We start from the raw sequence: 27355 nt of genomic DNA, 5'->3' as shown, positions 1-27355 counted from the left end.
AACCTGGTTTTATGCAAGTGAATGTGAATATAGCAATTAGATTATGTCTGGATATTGATTCTTTCGTCGGTTACTGAGTTACCTAATGTTATGAACAACACGTATAATTTACTATTATAATGTTGATTTAAAATTGATACAGAACATATACCCCAATCGTAACGTTTGATTCATTTTGTACATCTATAGTCGATCATTTCTGATAAAAAAAAATAAAATTAGTTGCAACTGATACAGCTGCTGTCGGCTGCAGGAGCGGATACCTAGACAGGCGTACCGGGTGGAATATGGGTAGCTTATCTTTGGTTGCTTAGAATCTTGATTTTTGACATTTCTCTTGCTTCGATTCACTTGGACGTTGATATTATTTAGGCCACCCTAAACTGAAATCCCGGATCTGTTTCTGGGCTGATTTTTTAAGTTCGTGGTGCAAATTTTGCCGCAGTAGTAAACAGCATGGTTTATTTCATGCTTTTTGGTCATTTCATTTTTCTTCGTCAGTAAGAATCAGGCAGTAAAATAATCAGCCACTTACAGTGTAATTTTACTATTGTTTCATTAATATCGTGACGTTAAGACAAGATTGTCCTTATCATTTTGGTGAAATGATTAAAAAAATGTTAAAATACACTGCAAATGAACATTTTAAGGAGAAATAATGCTGTAAAAAACGTTATTTCCAAAATACTAATGAAAAAATATCTGAACATATCCAGTAATGCATAGGTCCCACATTTACAAATTACAGATAGGAAAGGCAGGGGCGGATCCAGGATTTTAGATTAGGGGTGGCGCACAGTTAAAATTTCGCCGAGCGGAGGTTAAACTTTTGAAATATTCTTCCAGAGTGGGTGCAATGTAGATATCTTTTGTGGTAAAATTAGCAAGAAATTTAAGTTTCGACATAAAACCGCCTAAATCTACCCCTGACAACCCATACTTTGCAAATTTTAGGGGGGCACGCCCGTCACGCCCCCGCCTGAATCTGCCCCTGAAAGGTAAGATTTGTTTGTGGTACAATATGGAATAGGAATGTTGGAAAATTAAGAATTAGTTTGATTGTAATTTTGCTGAGTAAACAATATCTATTAGTTATTGATAATAGGAACGGGTCTATGTCTGTCAAAACATCTTCCTGTCGACGTATGTAGTTAGGATGTGATTGTTTGAAATTTTTACGCAGACGCACATCATGTATTACAGGAACCTAGTCTTGAATATTCCCCGTTAATCGCGACATCAGCAATACAACACCATAACGGTGCAAAAATTAAGTTTAAGTTTTTAGTGCAAACAGCTCCGACCCTCATATGCAAAGCTTTAAAGATCGTACCTTATACTTCTAGTAGGTAAATTTTCCAAGTTTTTTCGCAAAGATGACACTGAATGAACGTACTGTGAAATTTTAATAGGTCACTGAACTTGATTTTTAGATAATTGAGCCTTGTTAAAGCCAGTATTTTACTACGTTTTATTTGGATTCTGTAGGGAATTTTCAGTATTTCGCAAATTCTAAAAAAAAATCATATTAAGAACACTTAATCCACCAAATATCATTTTTCATAATAAAAATTGGGGGTCATCGCGTACTCTTTTTCTTGCAATATTAAAAAAGACTAAATTTCCATACACATATTAATAGAGCATTTTCCCGAAAAATTTTCCCCTCGAAAGATTTTCCCCGCCAATTATCTACCTTTTGATTGATTGATTGTTAGTGTATCTGTTTAACGCCCAAGCAGCAATATTTCAGCTATATCCAGACGATGATCATGAAATGGATAACAAAATGAACATGAAATGGTGTAATGAAAATTGGGATAGGACACAAGACTAATAGGGCCGACGAATTTCTATTGCCACTGAAAATAGGGAGAGGGGGTAAGGTCGGGCAATTTAGCCTCCTGCGGCGGAGCGCAAAGGTTCCTATTCCTATCGAATACTATAGCAGGGTCCTTCAACGTGCGAGGAACGTGGCATCTTTCCCAACACGTTGCACCACTATGGTTTGCGGTAAGGTTTTACTTATTATGGCCTGATGACCCCAGCATGTAACATGCAAGGAGTACCCCATTCCACCACCTGGGGCACACAGCCATTTGCTCTATGGGCACTATTTAGTACCATTTTACGACAAGCTTAGCGCCGCTACGGGCTAATTCTTTTGATATCGGACCGACAGGGGCTCTACCCTTTGAAAGAGAATTTTAAAAATAATGCTTTTATTTTACCAATTTTTATGTCAAAAACTCATTTGAAATCATTTAAATATAGTATTTCTACATCATTTCAAATACTGTTGGTTTAAAGAAAACTTATTTATCTGTATGATCTTGCATGATAATAGAAAAGTGTAATAGGCATGATCTACATCAAAACCATGTTAGGTATGGATATTGGATACCAGCTTAATTTTAATTTATTATCACATAAAAACATGTGTCTCAAAGTTTAGGCTGCTGTCTTTCAAAAGCAAATGAATTAACATTTTTTCACCCTTTTACTTTGTAAAATTTGAACTCTTGCCCTTAAGTATGGCACGTTTGCGTGAAAAGTAATAGGTAACACTAATTTGAAAAAAAATCAAGAAAGGGCCTTGCGATTTATAAATGAGGACTATCTGAGCACATACGCGCGATTAACTGTCACAGAAAGTACAAGTTCCATCCTTGAAAACAAGAAGAATGCATGCCATGGCCGTAGAAGTTTCAAAATTTTATATTAACTATTACCGACTTGTTTACATGATTTAGTTCTTTTTAGATATTGTAAATATTATTTTAGATATTCATATATTGCAGACATACTACGAGTAAGAACATCTACCTACGGTAAGAATTATTTTAAATATCTAGCTGCAGTTTTATGGGATGACCTACCTGATATTTTTATAAATACAAGTTAAAAAAATAAAATTAAGTAGCTTTCTTTGAAAGATCATGCAAAATCTGAAAAATGTTCTACACCCCAAAAAGGATATATATTTTTGTTTTTGTAATTAAGTTGTTTTAATGGTCTATATTATGAAATGTGTAATTATTCATTCAAATCTGCCTGCTCTTAGGGGTTAATCAACATTGAAAATCTAATACATTATATTGTATTTGAGTGTCATTTACAGAGTTATCTCCCTTAATTGTAAAATTATCTATCTCTTTACCTTCTAAGAACACGGATTATATGAAAAAAAACTAATGTTAATTTCTATTTACTATGGCAATTCAAACAAAATGTCTTTCTGTGTTTGGCTGATCTGTTACCGGCGGTTTGGTACTGAATCATGGTAACTTCATTGACAATTTGCTCTGTACGGTACTTTTGTATACTGTAGATGTTTGGATTCGATTACTGGATCGTAGCGCCATCCTTTAAGGTGATAATTATGTGTTTGGTTCTTTGGTTTGCAAATAGTCTCAATGATGTCTGTCTCGACCCATCAGGTGGTAATGTAGACAGTGAGTACAAGGGCCACTCTAGCATTAAAGTATACGTCATAGATGAACTGCTGCCTGTGGATCTAGTGGAAGTACCACTGCACGACAAACGAGTTTTTGGATAGCTGTCTAATGTACCTTATCTCACATATTTAAATGTAGTGAAAAGTAACTATGAATAGTGATATAAGTGAACACTATTCTTGTGGCATTCTATATGAGAGTTTCGTAGTCGGTGAAGAAAACGGTTGAAGTTTAATATAACTTTTAGTACAGGCTGTCTTACGTAGTCGGAAAAATATGTTATAAGTATACGCAAAATTATTTTTTTCTTTCGATGATTTAAAGATATGGACCTATCACATTAATGGAATGCTTTTATAGAAGTAAGCAGCATACGTTTCCTTGATATTGGCTTGGCCTCTAAAACATTTTGAAAAGAAATCAATTAAATAAAAAACTTCCCGTTCGATGTCATACTTTCTCTGTTTCTACGAACGACAAACTAATTTGATGTGGCCAAAATGTCCTATTAGAATAGTTATGTCTTGAATGTTATATGTAATTAGATTTTGAAGAATAACATTCATCTTCAAAAAGTCACATGCACGGCAGCTATAAAAAAAAAACAAATACGTCATACATATCAAATATTTAGAATAATTAAAAATTCATACTAATTCAAAATTCAAATCAAACGTGGTTACAGAGATGGCAGTGCTACATTTCTACAACTACCAGCCTCAGTTTACTTAAAAGAGTAATCAAGGGAACCAAGGTTATAGCGGTAATCAAAAGAATGTAATCCAGGGACAAAGACCAGACATGGAAAACAAGACATACATAAAGAACATAAAGTAACCAAAATCATACATACAAAGTAACAAAAGCAAATGAGCTACTCGGACTCCACTAAAAAGTGGGAGCATGGACCAGGTGCACCGGTAGGGTCAGCGTCCTCTGCTTTTCTAGTAACAGCCGCCGAGTTGCTCATAAAAAGTCAAGTCCGGGGTAGACAAACGAGGAAAGGAAAAACTATGACCCGTTGAATAAATCAGTTTTCATGGTGCAGATGGATACACCATAACGATCCACGAGTTCATGATGACGACCATAAAACTTCTGTAGTGATGACTTCAATCTTGTAGCAAGATAACCTTGTTCCAGAAGCCTATTTGTTAGGGTTCTAGCGCGATACAAAAAGTCTGCGTAGTTTCGGCAAGCTCTGGCATAACGTATGAGTTGTGATATGAACACTCCATACGCAGGTGCCGAAGGGATGTTGCCACAGATGAAAGGAAAGTTGACAATTCTGAATGAAAAGTCATCACGTTTGTCGTAAAGTTTGGTCAATAGTTTTCCTTTACCATTGATTTTTAAGTGTAGGTCAAGATATGAGGCTGACTTCACAGTGTCTGTAGTATCCTTTATCTCAAGTTCTTTTGGGTAGATGCGATGTATCAAATCCCCGAAATTAGGATTGTTTAAAGATAATACGTCATCTATATAGCTGAAACTGAGATTGAAGGATCTAGCAAAACGATATTCTTTCTTTCTGATCAGATCAGCTATAAAGTCAGCCATAAGAGTGAAGGAATAGGTCAGCAAGTAAAGGAGCACAATTTGTTCCCATTGGAATGCCGACCGTTTGTTGAAAAACACGTCCACCACACTGGACAAATATGTTGTCGATTAGAAATTCCAGCATTTTGTAAACATCTTCCTCTGCATATTTGGAAGATGATTTGGAAAGTTTAAAAAAAATCATACAATTTTTATGAAAACCATGAACCAGTATATTTTTATTTTGCTACGTTAACCGTCATTTCCCATTTATGAGAATAATTGCTGTTGTAAATATTCAGCTGAACCACCTATTAAAGCAGTATCATTAGCATTTGATAATAAAATGAAAACAAAATTATAGATATTTCTTTTTCTTTGTTTTTACTTATGGTACCAAGTCCATTAATATTTTCTAATAATTAAAAAAAAAAGTCTAAGTCATTGAGAAAGAACGCACAGAGAAAGTGTGACAAGTTTTCACCCTGTCTCATCTCACAACGGTTTCACATCTTAAATAAGCAGAGAAAAATTTATTATATGGAATACGCGACTTCATATCACTATGTATACATATTAGATATCACATTATACATCTTATTACAGGCTTTCGTGAAGTCAATAAATGCACAGTACATTTTTCTTTTTTTTAAATTTGAGGAATTGGAACAGCGTAAAAGATTGCATAAATATTCTCGAGAGTTTAATCATTTTCTCTAAAGCCATACTGACTCTCTTTTATCAGGGTGTATTCATCCGAAAAAAAAACGTGCTAGTTGACAATTCGCCGATCAAAAAAGCGATCCACGTAAAGAAGATTTCTTTGAATTAAATCATCGATGGGTTTTGACATTCATGTTTTAGATTTTTCCCTTTTTGTCTGACCTTTACAACGACTTATACACTAAAAAATAGTGAATAAGCTTAAACGAAGGACCGAACAAATGTCGTTTCTATATAATCAGACAATAAAGAAAACATTTCAAATAGTGGAAACGAAACTAGACAAATTTTTGTTGAAGACTATTTATTAAAATAAAAGTGCACCGGAAGAGAAAATAAACAGAAAAACAACGACAGACACTTTTATAATTCCGCTCTTATTGGACAACATAACAAGGCTTCTGTCCCGAAGTTGGAGGTTAATGTCATTTTTTAGTTCTGTTTGAAGGTCGAAGAACGACATTGCGCTGTCACTACAGTTGCTGGAGGACATGATTTGTATGAAATCATCACGCAGTGGCATTTCCTGAGGTGGTATAGGTGGTGGTGGAACAGACCTATCACCACGTAAGGTCAGTGGTGGCTTTGAACATTCAATACCTAAACAGTCTGTTGCCAGCTTCAGATCACCACTTACACTGATTTCTGAAATTAACAAAGAATTAAAATATGACTAATTTCCTTTTGTCTTGATTTCATAAGATCAATTTTGACCTTGTGTAGCTACCTCGGGCATCTGTCTGATGGCACACTAGATTGACTCTGCTGGTGGTAGAGGTTGCTATTTCAAAACCTATAAAGTCATTAGCATTTGTCTCAGATAAGTACAGCAATGCATTTTCGAATCATCCTGAAAGTTATTTTGAACAATCAACAAAAAATAAATGTGGTTCATGCCTGATGCAAACTCTAAATGAAAATTTAAAGGATGCAGGAGATGGTTTTTAAAAAAGATCAACCAAGCTTGTTACCGAATCCTAGTCATTAACACATATCAATGTTAATATTAATTTATTATGTTTAAACTAAAGGATGCAGCGGTCATAACCTTCACAGTCATTAATATGAAGAAGGAATAAGTAAGTCTCAACTTGAAGCGAAGCATAAAGTAGGTTCCCTTTAAAATTATGTGGATGTCATGCATTTACACTATGCTAAATTTGATTTAGAATATTTTCATTTGTAGGATCAGGCAAAAGATTTTCCAAAAAAAAAATGGAATTGTATCGGTGAAACGGTTCCTGGTTCGGCAAAGAATGCTTGATTTTATCACAACCGAAAGTTATATTTTTTTAATGTTCGAGGAGTTCCGAATATTGTTAGTGACTCGCATTTGATTTGCATAAATATGTAGTTATACGCCACGTAATGCTGCAGATCCGCGCCGTGTTTACCGCCATAGCGTCATATAGTTAAAGCTTCATACGAGATAAAAATGTATCTCTTGGGTATCATACACGTGTGTTCTACGTGTGTTTCTTGCTTGTACAAGAAAAAGAAGTTTACATGAAATGATTTGTTAGCCGTAAATATTACCCAATTTCCTAGTCAGGCACTGAGGCTCGTTACAAGACTGTATAGGTCATATGCATTAGCACCCCTCGATATTTATGAATGTTCATTGCCAGCTGCTTAATCTGGTTCTTAAACTGATTCCCTGGTCAATATCATAAGATTTTTAGATCGCTACAACGTACTTTTTTAAAAACATATCATATACATGTCTATGTGTGTTTTTTGCGTGTATTAGAACGAGAAGTTTACATTAAAAGATAAAATGATCGGTTAGCATTGAATTTGTGTGATATTACCCAGTTTCCGATTCAAACGCATACGTTCGTTGCAATCGATTATTTAAAGGTCATATATATTATTAGTACACTGATATCTATATATAGCCATTGCCAGCTGTTTAATCTAGTTCCGGATGATTGAAAACATTCGAGTCATAACGATTACGATAGAGTACGCAATAATATCAAGGAATCAAGATTTTAGCGGGAGTCACCCGACTTTAGAGCTTATTGCATTTGCACCATTTCGGATGTTGCAAGTAAGCCAAAATCAGTGACACTGAATATTTGACGATTAGCGACTTTGAATACTTCAGTCCTTGATTTCTGGTAGGTATTTTACTCTATTTCATAGCATCAATAGATAGCGATGTAGCGTTTTGCTTTGACGAAAGTTTATCAACTGGTCAATTTGATGAATTTTTAGACGAATTTCTTTATATATAAGAAAGAACTTCGCTCGCTTATAATCAAATTAAAACCGAACAGTCCTCGTAATTAGTTCAATCGTACCTCCAGTATATACTCACCAATCCATATAAAATTCAGACCCTGCCAATGGTTGATTGACTCAGGAAAGCCCACAAAACAAATTATAGCTTTTTAGTCTTAGTATGCTGTATTTTTACATGACTATTGTCTTTTTGTATACAGATATGTGTTTCTTAGAAAACCATACATGAATTTCCCCATTTTAAAAATCAACAAAACTAAGAAAGATTATAGAATTTTTAAAAAGGACGAACTAATACTGGTAATATGTTCTGTAACTGTTTCTAAGAAATAAAAGTAAATTTGTCCATTTTTTACATGAACGAATCAAATCCTGACTATTTTTTCATAGAGACTGGGTCTCATATTTCATATTATTTCTTTTTATTCTTCAATTGTGGATTTGTACATTTTAGTATACAAGCCCAAAATGTAAAACCCGAATGGTTCAGTAATGTTTTTGGATTCAGTACATTCTTTAAGCTTTCTCTATTTCTATTTACTCTATTTGAACTTTCGTTTCAGTAAAACATATTTGTACACATGATTACGTCCTTTGTATATAACTGAGTTTCTCTTCCGCATTTTCATTTTCATTTGTTATTGTTTGTTTTTATTATTTTGTTTGTTTGCGTTAATAGCTTTAATACATTTGTCTGTGAGGTAAGAAACTGGCAGTACTGAATTACATCGCATCCGTAAGTAATTATGATTTGAAGGTTGGATAGTAACTGATAATTTTCTCTATTACCAAAATCATGTTTTGCATTTAATGTTATTTTGAATTTGAATGAACGTATACGTATCGGGGTTTATTTACCAAAATCAATTACATGTAGCGGGCTAGCATCAATTGTTTTTGTTGTTTGTTGATTTTATTTTGTTTATTTATGTTTTGTTTTGTTGTTGTTGTATTTTAGTACTGTTTGTTGTTTATCATTTCAGTTTAGTCGTTTCTTTGCTTTATTCCAGCTTTGTATTCGTTCCAAGTCGACCAAATCGATTCTAGCATTATTTGGTGGTACATGTTCCATGTTGCAAAGTTTCTGCTCAAGGTAGAGTATGTATTCAGGGAGAATTCTTACCGGTGCATATTTCATTTTTACTGATTACTGGATTAGGCAAATACTGGATTTAAGTGTTTTTCTTACAAAATTTCATGCCGATGTCCTTACTGAAAAACCACTTTATTCTCGGTAATTTTATTTCAAAATAGTTAAAATACAGTCGTGATACAAAATTCATTACATAACTGCATAGAATCTAAAAACAACGGAAATATTTTTTGCATGATTAACCCCGAGAATTCCGAGATGACGTTGAATACATAAAGTGAGCATATGACACATAAGACGCCGTTGTATCAACAGTATTGGTTCAGTATTGGAAAAAAAAATATCAGTAGAACTTCATTTTCTTTTTTAAACATATTTTTCATATAACTTTAATTTTCAAAATTCGTCTTTATTAAAGCTGACATACTTCTTTACAACGCTAATATGACGGTTGATACAATAGCGATCAGATAATACACGACGGTACCATTCAATTCTCATACTAATAAAAAGCTATACACGATCACAGTTTGCTATAGTGGATACATGTCAAGAATTCATGCCGCATTCTCTCATTCACGTGGTAATGTGATACAATGGATAAATATAAGCTGGACTATCAAGATGTGTATGGAACGTCGCCTCGGAGTTCTTGATCACCTGTGCCCTCAATATCAATTTCTACAGAAGAAGAAACGATAGAAATATCAGAAAATGCAATCATTTACCAGATAAGCTGATGTAAAGACATTATTGCAGTTTCTATTTGTTTCTCTTCGATTTATTAATTATTTTGTTGTAACAAAACTTGATATTGATGTGCATCGTAATAATGTTTTTTTTCCCCTCATTTATTATTCAACGTTGTAATGCTAGTGTTTTTATTAATACGCAACAAAATTCTTTACTCAATGCAGCTTGATACGAACAACGAATTGGTAGACTGAACAATTAGAATTAGTATTAACACACCTTTAAAATTGATAGAGCTATGAACTTGTAATACGATTTTATTGAGATTCGTGCTGTTTTACTCAATTTTTTATCCGAACAATCCGAAAATGCTCGATTCTTGTCCCTTTTGACCCGTCGGCCCTAAATAGTTCAAGTCGCAACTCCCAATCAACCCGAGCCTTCAATATGATATGCGTTTTTATTGGGTTAGGCACTTGGTTATACAACTTCAGTTGAGATCTATACACGTATTCTGTATACTCAAGTCGACAGCATGATAACATTTATACGACCGCAATTTAGAGGGCTTACATTCGGTTTATAACCTAAAAAACGCTTTTCTGCTTATTAATCAGTCTAAATTGTTGGTTTTTTTTTTTTTTTTTTTTGTTTGTTTGTTTGTTATAATATATACATATAATGCGTATGCAACCAAAATTTGAATGCTCGACAGATTAAAGCATATTATAAACTCAATTGCTATTGCCAAAAAATGACTCACGACAATCATCTAGCATTTCATCGCTTTCGTCTCCACAGTCATCATTACCATTGCATGTCAGAGAAGGACTTATGCATTTACCATTGGTACACTTAAAGAGGCCTTCAGGACAAAGCGTTTCAGTAGGACCTATTAAAAAAATGCAAAAATTAAAAAAGTTGGTATTTGTCCTTACAACATAAAAGCAACAAATCCATAATTTCATGTTTTTCATTGTCATTTTCGGTGTGGTAGATACCTTTGGAGCTATTCTTTTTACATTGTCAGAAATTTGAATATATCAACTATTGTATGATATTACTTTTAAGGACTTTTAACTTTTCAAAACATAAAACATGACCTCGTTAAAAATTTTAAAAAAAGTTGTTAATATTATCCTTTTTTGGAAAGCTTATTTAATTTTTTTTCGTCTGTCCGTCCGTAACGTAATTTCGTTGGTACGGGGTACGTGAGGTGCAACAATGAGCCGTATATGAAAGATATGATATTATTATCAATGAAAACCCTTTTAACATATTATTACTTACAATCTAATTCGTCTGACCGATCGGAACAGTCAAATTCGTTGTTACACTTTTTCTCAAGAGGAATGCAACGTCTATCACTTTTGCATGTAAATTCTCGCTCGTTGCACTCTGGAATTACATAATCATATATTCATTATTACATATATAAAACAAATTATTCCCTATTCAAGTTAAGGACTTATTTCACATAAAACCATATGCTAACACAACGAATGGAAAATGTACAACTGGAAAGGCGAGGTTTACTTTTTTACTGGTGCGTTTTAGGGTGTTCTCTTCTGTCTGTATTGTTGACATAGAACTCTTGGAGAAAATACAAATTCATAAAATCTAAATTCTCTACAACACTGCAGTTAATATGAAAGAATTTTTTTTTTTTTTTTGATTTTTTTTCTGGAACTGCTCATATCTGAATGGTGCAATTTAAACGTTTCATTTTTTTTGTTATTTCTTTTTAACCTTATCTCAAGGCGTTGGAGAAGATAAGACTTACTACAATCCCGTTCGTCGCTGTCGTCAGCACAGTCATTGATGCCATCACATTTGAATTCAAGAGGTATACACTGCCCTGTGCTAATACACTTCATCTGATTTGGTTCACAATCTATCATATTTATAACAAAATGAAATTTGATGTTTTTATTCACATTTATACAAAACTCTTGTAAAGTACAACGAAATCACTTTCAAATGCAGAGAATTTTTAGTGAACAATATGATACTTTACTCTAATCAAACACGATATAAAAACAAAATAAAGTCAAAAGTCATAGAAAAGGGCAAAAAAGTAAGAAATGAGAGTTCAAAATTTCATTTTGTGCTTTAGAGAACTAAAAAACGTGTTCATAAAATGTTCCCAATACGTTTCGTTATCTGAAACGTTTAAAGTCGCTCATATGCACAACTCTTTTGCAAGGAGGCTTCTTTCCTCCATGTTTGAAGCACTTTCTTCCCGAAATAACTGGAGAACTTTATGCTGATAGGAAAGAGCAAGCTTTTAGCTAAAGGTTGTGGAATACGTAGTAGTCTGCACTTCCTTTAATTTCTTAGATTTGTACTTTATTGTATAAAGCTAACATCTTTTTAAAACTAATCAGATTCTCGTGTTTCATTTGCTGAGCATTCGAATCGTTAGCGATACGTATATCATTATCATATTTGTTAATTGTTCGTGATAAATTCGTACTGATTTAAAATGCACTTTATTTGTTACATTGTCGATGTGGCTCCTTCAAAGCATTAACTCTACCTCTGACCGGTGATTGACAGGAGAATTTTCTTTTTTATAATTCTGTACCATTAAGTTCACTCAATTCGTTACAATAAAATATAGCTTTAAAATATTTAACTTACTGTTTCTACACAGATATCAAAAGAAATGTATCGTGGTTAAAATACACGTACAAACGTGATGGCAATATAGAATGAAAGAGAATACCGCTGAACAACATGTAGTCGCATTAGTTACTACGATTTTAAACTTGATTAAATGACCAAAATTTCATCAACCTTGTCTTGGTGTTGTTATCGGTGGAAGAGTTGGTGGCTGAGTTGGTGGCTGAGTTTGTGGCTGAGTTACTGATTGAGTTGGTCGTTGTGTTGGTGCCTGAGTTTGTTGTTGTGTTGATCGTTGAGTTGGCAGTGAAGTAGTTGTACTTAATGACTGTATTACTCCTGTCAACACCACTTCCAATTCCTTCACTTTATTACAACATGTTGATATTGTACCCTCTAATGTCTGAAATATAATATTTACCTCGGGTTTTTAAACGTTGAGCTGCGAACCTTTGAAATGTTCAATAAACGTATCACTTTCTGCTCTTTTTCTAGAAAATTCAAAAGTGTTAACTTAGTTGTTAAATAGCAACTATTTGGCGCAATTTCTTTGTATGTAACTGTTCCAAGTGGTGATTATAGCCCAGCATTTTCCAGGTGTGTGAAAATAAAAGTTTCAAATATTATATTATATTATATTATATTATATTATAAAGTTCAACACGCTTGATAATAAAATTGACCTTTTTTATTTTCAAGGCATGAACATAAAAAATTAGAAATAACATCTACCATGTATAACCTTAAATGTTTCTTACCTTTATTCTTTCTTTTAATATATTGATTTCTACAAAAAGAAAAGGTAAGAATTAAAAAAAAAATCGACAAAACAAACAGAGCGTTCAATGGACAAAAAGTATGATTATCTACTAGTTTTGTGTTTATGTAGTATTAAACACTTGTTAGAAGAATTCCAATTAAGCTTTACGTTTGGGTAAAATATATTTCTTCACCATACTTCATATCATTTTTGTTAATATATACATAAAAATTATGTCGATATATATTTATATTTACCTTCATTTGGAATGCTAATTGTAGTTGTTTGTCCCGGTTCTCCTTTCATTCCTGGTGATCCCGTTAACCCTGGAGGACCCATAGGTCCACGTATACCAGCGTCCCCTTTTTGACCTGGACTACCAGGAACGCCAGGATATCCCCGCTCTCCGGTTATCCCAGCAACTCCTTTTTGTCCGGGTTGTCCATTTAAACCAGGAAACCCATTTATGCCTAAAATATATATGTAAAAACAAAAACTTTGGTTTTTGATGAAACACACGTTAGCAGTATGTTTCACAGTAAATGGCAAACAGTTGTAGGCACATGCATGAGCAATACATATACTTAGTCATCAGAGAACGTTGACTATTCATATTTATTTGACATAAAATTATCATTAAGATATTAATTTATTATTAAAATATGTAATATATACAAGTGTTTTGAACCACAAATACATTGTTCCATTTACATAAAATTCTGGCATTTCGATGTTGTTTGTCTTCGGAACTGAGTTAGGGACGAAAGTAAAAGGGACGATATTGGTTGCAATGTGACGTTCTAATAAACATTGTACGTAGGAGTTCGCAATTTAAGTTAGATTTTCAGGCATTAAAGAAATCGTTTTGTTGCCAAAATAATTTTAGGAGAATTGTTGTTATTTTACATTCTCTCCGCGACATATCACTTCCGGACAATGAATCTTTGTTCTCATCGTTCTGCACCCCACTAACTTGCACGTGCTTGCTGCCGTACATCTCTCCTCGCTAATATTTGAAAGATGTTTAATATTTATTTTAAACTGGTGTTGTCCAATAAGCAAATTTAGAGATCTGAAATGTCTATGGCCGAAATGTCCGGCATTCGAGTATCCGGAAGTCTTTGGGTCGAATTGCCCGGTATTGATAAGCTGATTATGTCATTTTCGTTGAAATCTATTTAAAACTAAAACTTTTAAAAGTTTTGACTATTCCTATCTCGGAAAAAGCTAAGATTCAATTTGTATTTAATTATCGAAGCTAGCAAATGTTTTCCGAGACTGATATTGTTTTTGAGCAATTGCATTATCAAAATATCCGAGAATATAGTACAATGATGCTATTTTCAAGCTTCCGATTTTACATGCACAAACCGAATATTCATGGGTTTTCTGGCCATACGTTTACATGCAGTACCCAGTTGTTAATACAAGCATTAACGATCCCTTCAGGAAAGTAATATTTTACCATTCATGCCTGGTTCTCCCTTTAAACCTCTCAGACCAGGAGCACCGGCTATTCCCGGAAGTCCTTCTTCTCCTTGAATGCCTGGTAATCCTTGTAGCCCTGGTTGACCTGCGGGACCTATTTCACCTGGTTCTCCCTTTTCGCCACGGGATCCTTGACCGCCTGATCCTGTTCCTGGTTCTCCTTTTATGCCGTTTTTACCCGGTGTCCCGGGCGGGCCACTGATACCTGGGCTTCCTTTCTGTCCCGGTAATCCAGATTGGCCCAGTTCACCTTTCTGTCCAGTAAATCCCTGAAACCCACGATCCCCTTTTGGACCTTGTAATCCAGGTAGCCCAGGTTCTCCTACCTCACCTTTCTTTCCCCGGTCCCCCTTTTCTCCTCTTGGACCAACTCTTCCTGAATTGCCTCGATCTGGGTTGATTGTTGGACCAGTTGGAAATATTATCTGTTAAAATGCGGAGTGAGGACATGTAACTTAATAGCTTGTTTGTAAATGGGCTAACTACTGCTTAGGGACCGGTCAAAATTTATCGCCACATAGGACCGGTGCAAATAGCAGTAGGATAGATACTTTTTTGATGTAATGCTTTTGTTGGGACACCACTTTTTATACTGATAATATCCATAGGACACATGTTTTTTTTTTTACTAACAAATACTTTGAACTAATTTTTTTATGAAATTAAAAAAAAAATAAACTATTAAAACAAAAATAGTCTACAACGTATAAATGCAGTAGAGAATACAACTAATTAACATAATTCATTGTAATTGTAATGATTATATGTATAGTTAAAAAAATGCATAACATATGTACAAATATAATGACTAGAACATTACTGATGTCAGTTTACAAACAGGCACTTCAAGATCACGACGCATCCGCTTGCCAAAAAAATTTCAAGACAACATAACATTGTAGATATATTTATACCCCCGCAAACAAAGTTTGGGATGTATGTAAGAATCACCCTGTCTGTCTGTCCGTCCGTCTGTCAACATACTTTGTAAGCGCATCTCATCCTATACCGTACAAAAAGTTTCAATGAAACTTCACTTGATGCTTAGACACAATGTGTAAATTTGCACATTGTAAGATAATCCATCTCGCTTAATTCCAAGGGCAGATAATTCAACTTTAAGTTTCATACCGTGTTTGTGCAGCGGGGATGTCCTTTGTGAGTTTCGCTCTCAGTATTTCTTGTTCCATTTACATGTATAATTGAATATTCCAGGAAAGACATCTTTGTCTCAAAGTGATACTTCCATTTGTCTAATTATTCTATTTTTATTTACATCTGATGCTTTTGATTACATATTTTCATTGTCACGATAAAAAATGGTATATGCTTGTATTAAATTACACTTTATAAGAAAACCATGATAGGACACCAACTTTTTTATTAACAAGTTGACATAGGACATCATTTTTTTTCAAGTCAGATAGCAATAGGGTTGCATCTTTTAATTAGGCCCTTATTTTTTGCACCGGTGTTAAGGTGCGATAAATTTTGACCGGTCCCTTATTAAATTTGAAACTGGCTGAATACTACTTTTGCTAGGTGAAATCATTTAACCCAGTTTTTGTGTCCTTTTGCGCTACAACTTATTTGCGCAAGAGTACCGTTTGTGCAACGTATTTTTTACAGAAGTGAACTCGTTTGCGTCATCAATTTAGCATTAGAATGAGCAAGTCGAATTTTTTTTAAAATGACGCGAAAGGATTCTTTCCCTTTTGGAATGAGTCGCATATCACGTGACCCTCGAGAACACCGAAAAGAATTATAGAGAGGCGGAGTCCTTTGAAGAAGAGTATAAAATGGTTAGATCTTGTATGGATTAAAGCGTAATTGAAGATTCTTATTCGCATTAGATTGAACATGGAACATTTTCCTTTTAGTAGGAACTAACATTATTTTTATTTTTGTTGCGATTTCTGTCCAGAATTTCGATTTTACAGCAATTTAATGCCAAGTGCTTGTTTTACCACGAGTAGTACTCCTGTGGCTTTATATTTATCCTGTAAATAAGTAAAGTCCTTCATAAAAATAAAAGGGTTACTCTTGTGAACTAATGTGTTTATCATACAGTGTGGTAGAATGCCATTTTTATCGTTGTCATTAACAAACCGTCTTGAGTAATGAATATTGTCTATGTATAGGTCTATCAAAGATTCAGGCCACTGTGAAATTTTTAAAATCTTTAATAAAAGGTATGTCAAAACACACTGACCAGATATTTAATCAAAGAAAAGTCGTCAATGTGACTTTAATAGTATGCAATATTGTATTATATGAATATTTTATGTATTTTCTATATACAATGTATTATTCGAGTTGAATTGGATAGAATAACAAACTTTTTGGAACGGACATGATGGTTTTGATGTTTATCTGAACTTAACAACTAGTGCTTTTTCAACTCGACTATCATATATATCTGCATTCAACTTTACTATAACTAAGATTAGTTCTTTAACATTCCTAGATTAATTGTGTATGTCAATGGTCCAGAAATTAATATTTTTACTTTTCATAAACATGTGCCTAAACGCATAAATCTGTATGCTTAGATAATAGAGATTAATGATTGGTTCATTTGACAATTCGAATGGTCCACTCGAAAGTAAAAGTGTAAAGCATTAAATCGATTGCATACTGTGGTCATTAAGTAATTGTTTTTAAACTATAAATACAATAAGTCAGGTACAATACAGTATTACTGAGGATCGGAATGATGTTCCTGTAACCATTTACAATTGCGACTCTTGCACGATATGTGAGGTAAGTAAAATGTTTTGTTTTCTTGAATTTTTGCTTTGTTTAATTATTTGCATGGCTATTTTTACTTTTATTGTATAGTTAATAGCCTTTACTCTAACGCTTTTGTTTTACTATTTAATATGTTAGATGAAGTAATTTACCGTAATTTGCTACATTTTAATATGGATTAAAACCATGAGTAAAACTACATATTTAGCTAGTTGGTTTATACTTCACAAACAGATTGATGAAGCCGTATATTCAATTTACTCAAAGGTTGTATTTTTTTATAAGTAGATGTATTAAAATATACATTCACACATAAGGTTAACTTTTAATGTTATCTTTCTTTGCAAGATGCTGTTATTTGTCTTGTACTGTGAACTAATTACAGCTGTATTTTACGGAACATGAATCTTTATTTACTGGAAATAAACCCCATGTTGTCACGTGTCCACTTTTGATATCTTTAGCATCGTAGAAATTGAATTTTTCTTATAGAATGCAAGGAAACCGTGCTTTTTGTCCTTGATCTAAGGCCCCGTGCAGGTCCGGGTGTCAAAATAATAGGCCTGCAGCAGCGGTAAGCTTGTCGTAAAAGCCGACTAAATAGTGCTCTGAACCGTAGCCGGGGGCTAGCGCGCTCTGCCCACAGAGCAACTGGGTTATGTGCCCCAGGTGGTGGAATGGAGTACCCCTGGTGTGTTACATGCAAACCATAGTGGTGCACCGTGTTGGGAAAGATGCCACTTTCCTCGCACGTTTAAGAACCCTACTGTGGTATTCTCCTAAAGAAGGACCATAGAGCTCCGCCACAGGAGGCGAAATTGCCCGACCGTACCCACCTCTCCCTATTTCCAGTGGCAATCAAAATTTGTCGACCCCATTATCCTTGTGTCCCATCCCATTTTTCATATCATCATCATTTCGTGTTCATTTTATCATCCTATTCATGTTCATCGCCTTAATATAGCTGAAATATTGCCGCTCGGGCGTTAAATCCCAACAAACAAGCAAACAAAACCTTGATCTAAGCAGTAAACTCTTATAAATACTAGTATCACAAATTCGGTTTTTATTCTTTAGTACTGATGTATTGTACAAATAAAGACATTAAATAATCAGTGGAGTTTTGTTTCCTCACATTTGTTTACCCACAGTTTGGTTCTTGAAGAGATCCCTACTAGGTATACACTGCTGATATAATTATACCCACGCAACAAAGTTGCGGAGGATATAATGTTTTTGACCCGTCAGATCGTTTGTCTGTCAGTCCGTCCGTTGGTCAGTCCATCTTCAGTTTTCAGAACTTTTTTCTAAAAGCTTGCAGATATTGATATGATTTTTGGTATGCAAGTTCACCAAGGTAAGTTACAGGTCAAGTGTATGTTTTGTTCCGCTACGATGTTATTTACTGTAATTAAAACTCAAAGATTCTGAGTAACAGAACTTAGTTACAAGATAAAGAAAAAAATCGTTTTCAAAATTCTTTTTTAAAAATTAATTTGTTGCAATCTTTTTTAATGCCTTAAAAACACTCTTATTCCTTTTTTATAGGGGGTCCTTCTACATGTATTTCTCTTATGAACAAATTTACTTGAGTATCCAACAATGGGACGCGTGGGGTATGTGAGCGCACTCACTGCGGTTCTTTAATTTGAATAGCATAGAATTAATTCATTTGAACCGCAACTTTTGAAGTTTTACCATATGCATGTACACTTTGGACTCCATAACCATCAAAAATATAGTGTGGCTTCCTGGCGTAAGTATATTAGTGATGATTATTTGCAGAAGCCAAATATTCAAGTATATAAATGTTATGCCAAGTCACGGTTTGTTTGGAATACATTGAACGTTACCATTCGTAATCACTTGTGTAGATTGTATTTACTCACCGTACGGTTTGTTTCTAAATGAACTACTCTGTTTTTTAAGTTTCTATAATCTTTACACGTAAAACATTCTGAAATGAAATAAATCTAGTACAATTAGATGTGTACTTATGTCTAAAGCAGATATTTCTTGTTAGATAAAATCCCGTTTTTGTTCCAACCATAAGCTTTCATTGCAGAAATGTACTTTAGTATCATAAGAATTTTGCAGACACTAAAAATCTATAAGTGTTGTGCAGTACATATTTGTACATTTTTTGTAATCAAACGAACTATTCCAGGCGTGACATTTTATTAGCATTAGCAATTCGGTGGGTGTTTCTAGAAAGGTTGAGGACACGAACCCTACCGGTGCACCTAGTCAATGCTTCCAATTTTAATGGAGTCTGGGCTGCTCATTGTATTTGTGTAGTGTTATTTTGTTTATTTCATGTTCTTTTTTGTATGTGAATCATTTTGTCTCGTCCTTATCCTTTGTCCCTGGTGTATGTTCTTTTTTTTTACAACTGTTTGAATCTTGGTACCCTTGATCCCCCTTATCTGCCAGAGAAATTAAAGTAACGTATCCTAGAGTAACCTTAATTTACCGTTTGGTCGCACTTCTAACTACAAGTGTAGCTGCAGGGAAGTATTTGACATTTTATATCAAACATTCTACGATTAATTTCTTTCAGTATATAATTCACATAGTACATTTTTTGTAAAATAAAATCAAATTATTATGGCTAAAAAAAATTACGAGTTTAGACAATATTAATGTGTATATAATAAGAAACACATAAGGTCTATTTCTCATTGGATTTTCTCGAGAGTAATAGACATTATCAAACAATCTTGAAAGCCGACCAAATGAATATCGAAAAGGGTTTTAACATTTTTCAACATTGGCAAATGATTAACAAAAGTAGTAGGTTGTTTCTTGTATGTTGTAAGAGTAGTACTTACGTGTGGTACAATCACGTCCTTCAAACCCAGGAATGCATTGTATTTTATATTCTGGGTAATATCGTTGTATATATTGTTTAGAAAACCTAAAACACAGAAATCGTATTGGTCAGCAAGTAAATTATATCTATATTACAAATATATTCACAGAGATAAGCCCTAGAAAATCAGATAATGCAAGATGTTATATAAGTATGCAATGCGAATTTGTACTGTCCTCATAATGCAAACTGGTGCAATCCGAAAACAATTTTTAATTTGTAAAATGTAAGTATTATCTTTTTAGTGCAAACGAGTGCATTCAAGTTAATTTTCTAATGTAATTGTACAACCTTTAAATAATACAGTGCACTTAATTACAAAACTGACGTGATTTTAGTGGTTCGCTCGGTAATGAAGAACAAGTTTATGCTTCCATAATTCAACTATTTTTGAATAAAATTACATAGTAGAGTTTTAACGAAGAAAAAAAGAAAAAAATGTGGAATGTGAAAAAGTTAAATAGTCATTATTTTACTAGCTACATTGCATGTCAGATTAACCTATATCATGCAACAATGCCATCATGCAGAGAAAGAAAGGATTCCTTTGTTATCATGAAGACAAATTGTGTTATAGTATGGGATAGTATTTCATACATTGTATTATTCAGTTTCACGTATAAAAATTAGAAATTATAGTACTACTACAGAATGTACAAACAACCGTAGAATACTTTTAAAGGAAACTTTCCATAAATAGTAGGGCCCCGTGCAGGTCCGAGTGACAAAAGAATAAACCTGCAGCAGCGCTAAGCTTGTCGTAAAAGCCGACTAAATAGTGCTCAGAACCGTAGCCGGGGGCTAGGGCGCTCTGCCCACAGAGCAACTAGGTTGTCTGCCCCAGGTGGTGGAATGGGATACCCCTGGCGCGTTACATGCTGGGGTTGTTCTGCTATAATACGGAGAACCTGACTGCAAACCATAGTGGTGCACCGTGTTGGAAAAGATGCAACGTTCCTCGCACGTTAAAGAACCCTGCTGTGGTATTCGATAGGAGTAGGAACCTTTGCGCTCCGCCACAGGAGGCTAGATTGCCTGACCTTACCCATCCCTCCCTTTTATCTTGTTGCAATCAAAAATTTATCGACCCTATTATTCTTGTGTCCCATCCTTTTTTCATTTCATCATCATCATCATTTCATGTTCATTATATCATCCTTTTCATGTTAATCGCCTGAATATAGCTGAAATATTGCTGGTCGGGCGTTAAACCCCAACAATCAATCAATCAACCATAAATAGTAGGAAAAACTATTCACGGTGTAAGATGACTTAAAAGCGACATGCGACAGCGCTAAATTCACAGGAAACTAGGCATTATACTGATACAAATATTCTTTTATTTTGTTTCTCGCTAATCAAGTACAACTAGAAAGTATAAATATATATGAATGATAACTATGAACTATAGATAAAACAGTCTAAATTTGATGAAAAACAAAAAAAAAAAAGCATGCTACGCTTCCATGGCTTCGGATAGAAGGTAGATAGCCACATGCGCTTAGAATGCGCCGGGCTCAACAAGCTTATTTACTTACGGATCTCTACACCATTTTAGTTTCATGGTTATTTGAGTAATTTTTGTAGGCGAGCTGCAAATAAATTCTGTAGTTATTGTATTTGGTTCAATTGTAATATTTTTTAACCAGAATGCGCTGAAAGCTTTTACTATTTCCTTTTTTTTCTATTTGTAGATTGATGGTGCTTTTATTTACGATATTTAGTTGTTTGTATTGTTAGTTTTTTCTGTTCTGTGTCATGACATTCTAAAATCTATGCAAAAGTAATTTATTAGCAAGATTTAAATTGGAATGAACTCTGCGTTGTAACTGGACAACTTGGAATTGGACGTTGATGGTTGATGAATTAATTAGTGAGGTACAAACTGCTCTGGTAGTACAAAAATGAATATTACCTTAATTTTGACACTTTCTGAAGGAAGACGTTGTGATCTTAAGGGATCACTGTATTCGTATAAGCTGTGATCGTCAGCAAATACGGACGATTCGTGGCCTTATACTGGTCTACAGTAAAAACGCATAACTTATTTCATGCACATTTAACTTTTAATGTATTTCTTACTCATTCAGCAGATGTTTGATAGAATGTAAACACAGTGCAGTTACGATATTAATAGAATTTTGAGATATTTTGCAGACAGTTAACTTGTGAATTATCAGCACTGGTATTCGTCCGATTTTTCGAAGTATTTCTGATCAATGTGTTACATACCTTTACCTTCAGAAATAATATCAGAAAGTGTGAGAAAGATAGAAATAAGTATGATACAAGATAAAAGTCATCGGTAATTTATCGTAATATTGATAGCGTTGATTATCACAAACCATGGGTAGTAGAGGATTCAGTTGATAGCCAACAGATATTCTAAGTACCAATTCAATTCAATTCTTTATTTACATAAACCAAAGAACAGTTCATTTAAGAATCGAGCAAATTAAGAATTTAAGTGATTCAGTAAAAAGTCACATAGTTTTAATGTAGCTTTACTGGGCATTTTATTTTTGGAATTTTTCAAATCTCTTATGTGGTGAACGTTATAGAATGTAGTGACAAAATAAGAACTAAATCCTTTTATCGTGATTCTAGGTTCCCGCTGCTAGAAGATATATTAGAAGTATTCCGGTTTATAATATAAAAATAGGAGATGCATGTACTCGTATTTATGAGTGTCAAGAATACGTTTCAAGACCGTTTTCCAACAAACAAAAGCCAAAAGGTATTGCTGGTCATGTATTCACTTTGGAATAAACCAAAGAAAAAGGGAAAAAAGGAAACCCAGTCATAAGGATTTTCATGCTGAGCTACTTTATGGAATCGACATCGTTTATCGGATATAGAACTTGAAACGACCCCTCAACTATTATGCATGCAAAACAGACTTTTTCTTGTGATACAATCATCACACGAACCGAATAGTCTACTCTACATTGTATAATAGTCATAAATTTTCATCCAGCTTCGAATTGACAGAACCGAATAGTGCAGCTGTTTCACTTACAAAACTCAACTATAATGGACAAATGGGTCCTAACTGGAGTTTTTTTTTGGTAATGTTTTAGTCCTACTACACCAAAAATACATCCCCTCTTCGGACATTTTCGTGTCGGACCTGACCAAACAGAAAGCCTGTGAAGATAGGTGCTATACAAACTCACTGTGCAATAAGCATGCATTATTCTATTAAAACATAATTTGACAGCGCGTGTTGTTTCATTCCTATGGTGATCCCGACTGGATTCTCACACAAAGATCCGCGACAATATTTGATTTAAGTTAAAAAAATGGACACACAACTGATGTGAAAGACTCAACTGATTGTTTCATTTATATTCCGGAACGTGCGACAATTTCTTCGGTCAGTAATGCAGATATAAAACTATAATTGTTGGATTTCAGTTCTTTGGAGCATTTAAAAAATAGAAACATGTGATATCTACCCATTATATGATTCTTAGCTGGACGACTAATTTAAAACCTTTCAAAACCAACGTTCACTAGTCACGGATTGGTCCTGAATCTTTCTCGTGGAAGGAAACCGTAGGATTAGTGCATTTGTTTTTTCGTTGAATCATTATTAATGCAACAATATATAGTAATGAATCAAAAACAAACTATTTATGACATTAAAAGTATGCCAATAAGAACTACACTAATGTCAAATGTTGTTCAGGAAGAAAACCCTTCAAAATGTCATCCATTTATTATATAATACAATGACTCCAATTATGTTTCTAACAGTAATTTCACTGTTCCTGGTTGAAGTTGTTCAGGAGAGATGACACCTAGATGATATATTTTCTTTATAACAATCAAAGCTTTTTTTTGTCTAAGGCTTCTACTTATCACTTGAATCTAAATGGTCATTTAGGGCCCTGAATGCCAAAACTTGGCAAATTATGAAGATTTCATTGTACTACAGACAAAAATGGTTCACATGAAAATTGCACGCTTTCCATACTATATTTACTTTGCATAATTTTCATGAGAAAATTTCACGTGAAGGCTCGACTGTAACACAATTAATTACTCAAATCTGGTGAAAATCATGTAAAATTTATATGAAAATAAAAATCTAGTTTCGAAAATAATTCGTAAATAACTTGGGCTTACGTTTTTTCACCGTCTCATAACGAATCCAAATTATTGCTGTGCATACCAACTTCTTTTTCAATTTGCAGGGAAAAGGAAGATCTTAAGTTGGTATTTAATGCATAAACTGGCACCACCCCTCTTTTATATATACTACATTATAAATTTATCTTAACTGTTACTTCATTTTAAAAAAAATGCATTTTCGTTAATCTTTTTTTATAAATGTTTACAGAACAAACTGTTACAGGTTGAGTGAATAAGAATTTAGTGAATCTTGTAGTTTAATTTAGTTGTGTTTATTAAGATATTGTCTGGTATTAGCTAAGTGGTATTGTGTTACTTTAGATCTGTAAGTAGAGATAATATAGTCATGCTAATTTGCTCTGTGCCAGATACTTTCCGTCTGCAGATTAAACTTTACTTCCTTTTATCTATTATCCTCCTGTTTTAATAAACTTCTTGGACTAATTAGTTTCGTTTCCATACAAGTTATTTCCGATTTTTTTAAAAACTTCATAGGAATAAATATGTTGATATAATTGAAATCATATTTAATTTAAATGTCTACCACGTACACATGTAATAAGAAACTCAAAAGATTGGTTCCTTCGTCAATTTTTCTTTGATTTAGTTTTGATTGATTCGCATGACGGGTGGGGCTTGTAAAGCAGTTACTACAAAAAAAGGAATTGCTGAAGTTTTCCTTAGCAACTGGTCTCTTCACTTTTATTTGTAGATAAAGTAAAGGTCGTCAGCAAAAGAGTTCTCAGAAGAGTAAAAAAGTTGAGATCAACGAGGTTAGCTCTATACGAATCAGATGTTTATTTTTTTTATTATTATTTAAGCTAAGAAAACATTTTTTTTGTTTTCATCTTCTGCCTGTTACTACACTTACGAATTCATGAACTACAATCATATTAAGCGTCGATTTTTAGATTAATTTCCTTTCAAAACTATGAATACAGAGTGTTATAATCATATACGTACTTGCAGTATATAGTGCATTTTTTAAATTTTCAACCGATGTGATCAATAAATAATTCATTTGTGTGCATTCGTGCATTATTTTGTGACGGGTTAACATGTTAAGTGACACTTTAAATAAAGTTTAGTTATGCTTACCTATATCGCACTGGCCAATTTCTTCCGTCTAAAAATGATATGCAACTAAACAAAACGGAAAGTAAAATTATTTTCATTTTTACAAAAATATTGTGTCCACTACTAAAATTAATCGATTGAAATAATTCCTAATTGGTTAGTTATGAAGCACACATCTTCCCGCTGCAATCTACTTGAACCATATGTTACGGAAACTCTTATTACACCGCTTTTATCAAATCAAAGCACTTTAAATACTGATAGCCCGATTACAAAAAATAAATGCTTGTCGGGTTTCATACGGTTGTTTAATTAGGTTATGTTTGAGACATTTCAAACAAACTTTATTGCGATTGACAATTGAAACATATCTGCATTTGACTTTTTTTTTTAAATATCTTCTTTCTCCCGATTTTTGCTTTATGAATCATAACAGAAATGTAACAAAGCTTTTGTCAGGTCTGTATTAATTTCTCACTTTATTGAAGCTTTGTAAAACGAAGGTTGATTCTTTTAAAATGATAGTTGAATAAAACGTTTATGATAACGTCACACGAGTAAAAATGACATGCTTAATAGAAAACGGCACAGTTGATAATAGGAACGACACACTGTTGTTTATGGGCCTTGATAAAGAGTTTGGTAGAAGGCAAAACAAGCTTTTTGAATAGGTTAATTTGGCCCTTGGACATAAATAAGACTTCTACAGAAACACGGATAACGCGATAATGTTGTAATCTTTCTTTTGAGCAAAAATGTTGTAAAACGCATAGCACAGTTCTGGTCCATGCTCCCAGTTTTGAGCGGAGTCCGAGTTGCTCATTTGCTTTTGTTACTTTGTATATATGATTTTAGTTATTTTGTGTTCTTTGTTGTGTATGTCTGTTTTCCATGTCTGGCCTTTGTCTCTGGATGACATCCTTCTGATTACCGCTATAACCTTGGTTCCCTTGATTACTCTTTCACTACTAACCCATGATTTTTTTCTCTATTCAAAATATCATGTCGTAAATCTTCGGTTGTTAATTTTTGGTCAATATGAATTGTTCGTCAATTCGTTTATCTAATAAATTTATTTATATTTTACAGTCAGTTTTGCGAACTTTGAAATTTGAAAATCGAAATCAAATTGAACTTTTTCTTCAAAGTAATAAAACAAAGTCAGTTGTCTTTTTGTTGATATAATGTATGTATACTTATATCTTAACTAAAGGTTTTATGATATCAAACGTGTTAGGTTCTGTATTGGTTCAACACTCGGGAAAATAATTTATAGATTTGTAATTTACCGGAATGAAATGTTAAAATTTGTTTTAGAGCAGTTTCAGCTAATTACTTACATTTTGTAAAGAACCAGTCATAAATCAAAGTAATAAGTTTTAGATCTTTGTATTAAATTACTCAGTTATTAGTTAGACAGATATATCTTATTTTGTCCTAAAATCTGTATTTGAAATAAAACTTGGTAATTGTAATGTTATTGTGAATGGGTCATTGAAGCGAGCGTTCATGTCGTAACAACCGAAACAGTATCCATGATCAGACAGTCGACTGATCCTTATCTGATCCGCTTTACTCCATTAACTCTGTAGTGTCCATGACACTGGGATACAGATACACTTAGATGGGGAGATAACTCTTCGATCATAAATTGTCGCTGACACTTAAACGTGTTGTAGTTTATTAAAATAAGTGAGACAGATCATTCAATTATTATCACCAAATCTGTTGAGCAAATCATGTGCTCTGGTGATCCTTTATTCTATGGGTGTTCTTTGTACACGAAAGTAACGTACAACACCAAGGTCTCAAAAGTAACAATTAATCTTGAAAGATTGGAGTTTGTGACATTATGCATTTCCCGTGTGTCAACATAACACTAAACACACCAC

General features: G+C 33.7%; 1 protein-coding gene across 4 annotated transcripts; it reads right to left on the bottom strand.

Moving 5' to 3' along the window:
• Window positions 1-6007: 6007 nt before the first annotated feature.
• LOC148629839 (uncharacterized) lies at window positions 6008-25690 on the bottom strand. Of its 4 annotated transcripts, none has more exons than XM_088558244.1 (12): window positions 25485-25690; window positions 21788-21841; window positions 20209-20294; window positions 19267-19334; window positions 14604-15051; window positions 13396-13608; window positions 13137-13165; window positions 12553-12781; window positions 11537-11647; window positions 11044-11151; window positions 10517-10645; window positions 6008-6365 (listed from the first exon to the last, which is right to left on the bottom strand). In XM_088558244.1, the coding sequence occupies exons 1-12, from the start codon at window positions 25559-25561 to the stop codon at window positions 6028-6030; spliced, it is 1890 nt and encodes a 629-aa protein (XP_088414370.1). In that variant the 5' UTR covers window positions 25562-25690; the 3' UTR covers window positions 6008-6027. The 4 variants fall into 4 exon arrangements, with proteins under 4 accessions (XP_088414370.1, XP_088414378.1, XP_088414385.1 ...); XM_088558259.1 differs by lacking the exon at window positions 6008-6365 and adding an exon at window positions 9192-9741 and having other exon boundaries at window positions 25485-25686; XM_088558252.1 differs by lacking the exon at window positions 21788-21841 and having other exon boundaries at window positions 25485-25689.
• Between the last annotated feature and the right edge of the window lie 1665 nt (window positions 25691-27355).

The sequence above is a fragment of the Perna viridis genome, chromosome 1 (assembly GCF_037379345.1).
Source record: "Perna viridis isolate PV_CMFRI_1.1 ecotype Kerala chromosome 1, ASM3737934v1, whole genome shotgun sequence".
Lineage (NCBI taxonomy): Eukaryota > Metazoa > Mollusca > Bivalvia > Mytilida > Mytilidae > Perna > Perna viridis.
Note: the sequence above shows the minus strand (reverse complement) of the source record. Positions and strands in the feature narration are given on the sequence as shown.

What these genes read in the sequence shown, in the direction of transcription:
- LOC148629839 (XM_088558244.1), bottom strand. Translation starts at nt 25,561, where the DNA reads ATGAAAATAATTTTACTTTCCGTTTTGTTTAGTTGCATATCATTTTTA. An exon ending in AATTGGCCAGTGCGATATAG is followed by an intron (nt 21,842 to 25,484) that starts GTAAGCATAACT and finishes ATTTATTTGCAG; the next exon opens with CTCGCCTACAAAAATTACTC. An exon ending in TATTAAAAGAAAGAATAAAG is followed by an intron (nt 12,782 to 13,136) that starts GTAAGAAACATT and finishes ATTATATTTCAG; the next exon opens with ACATTAGAGGGTACAATATC.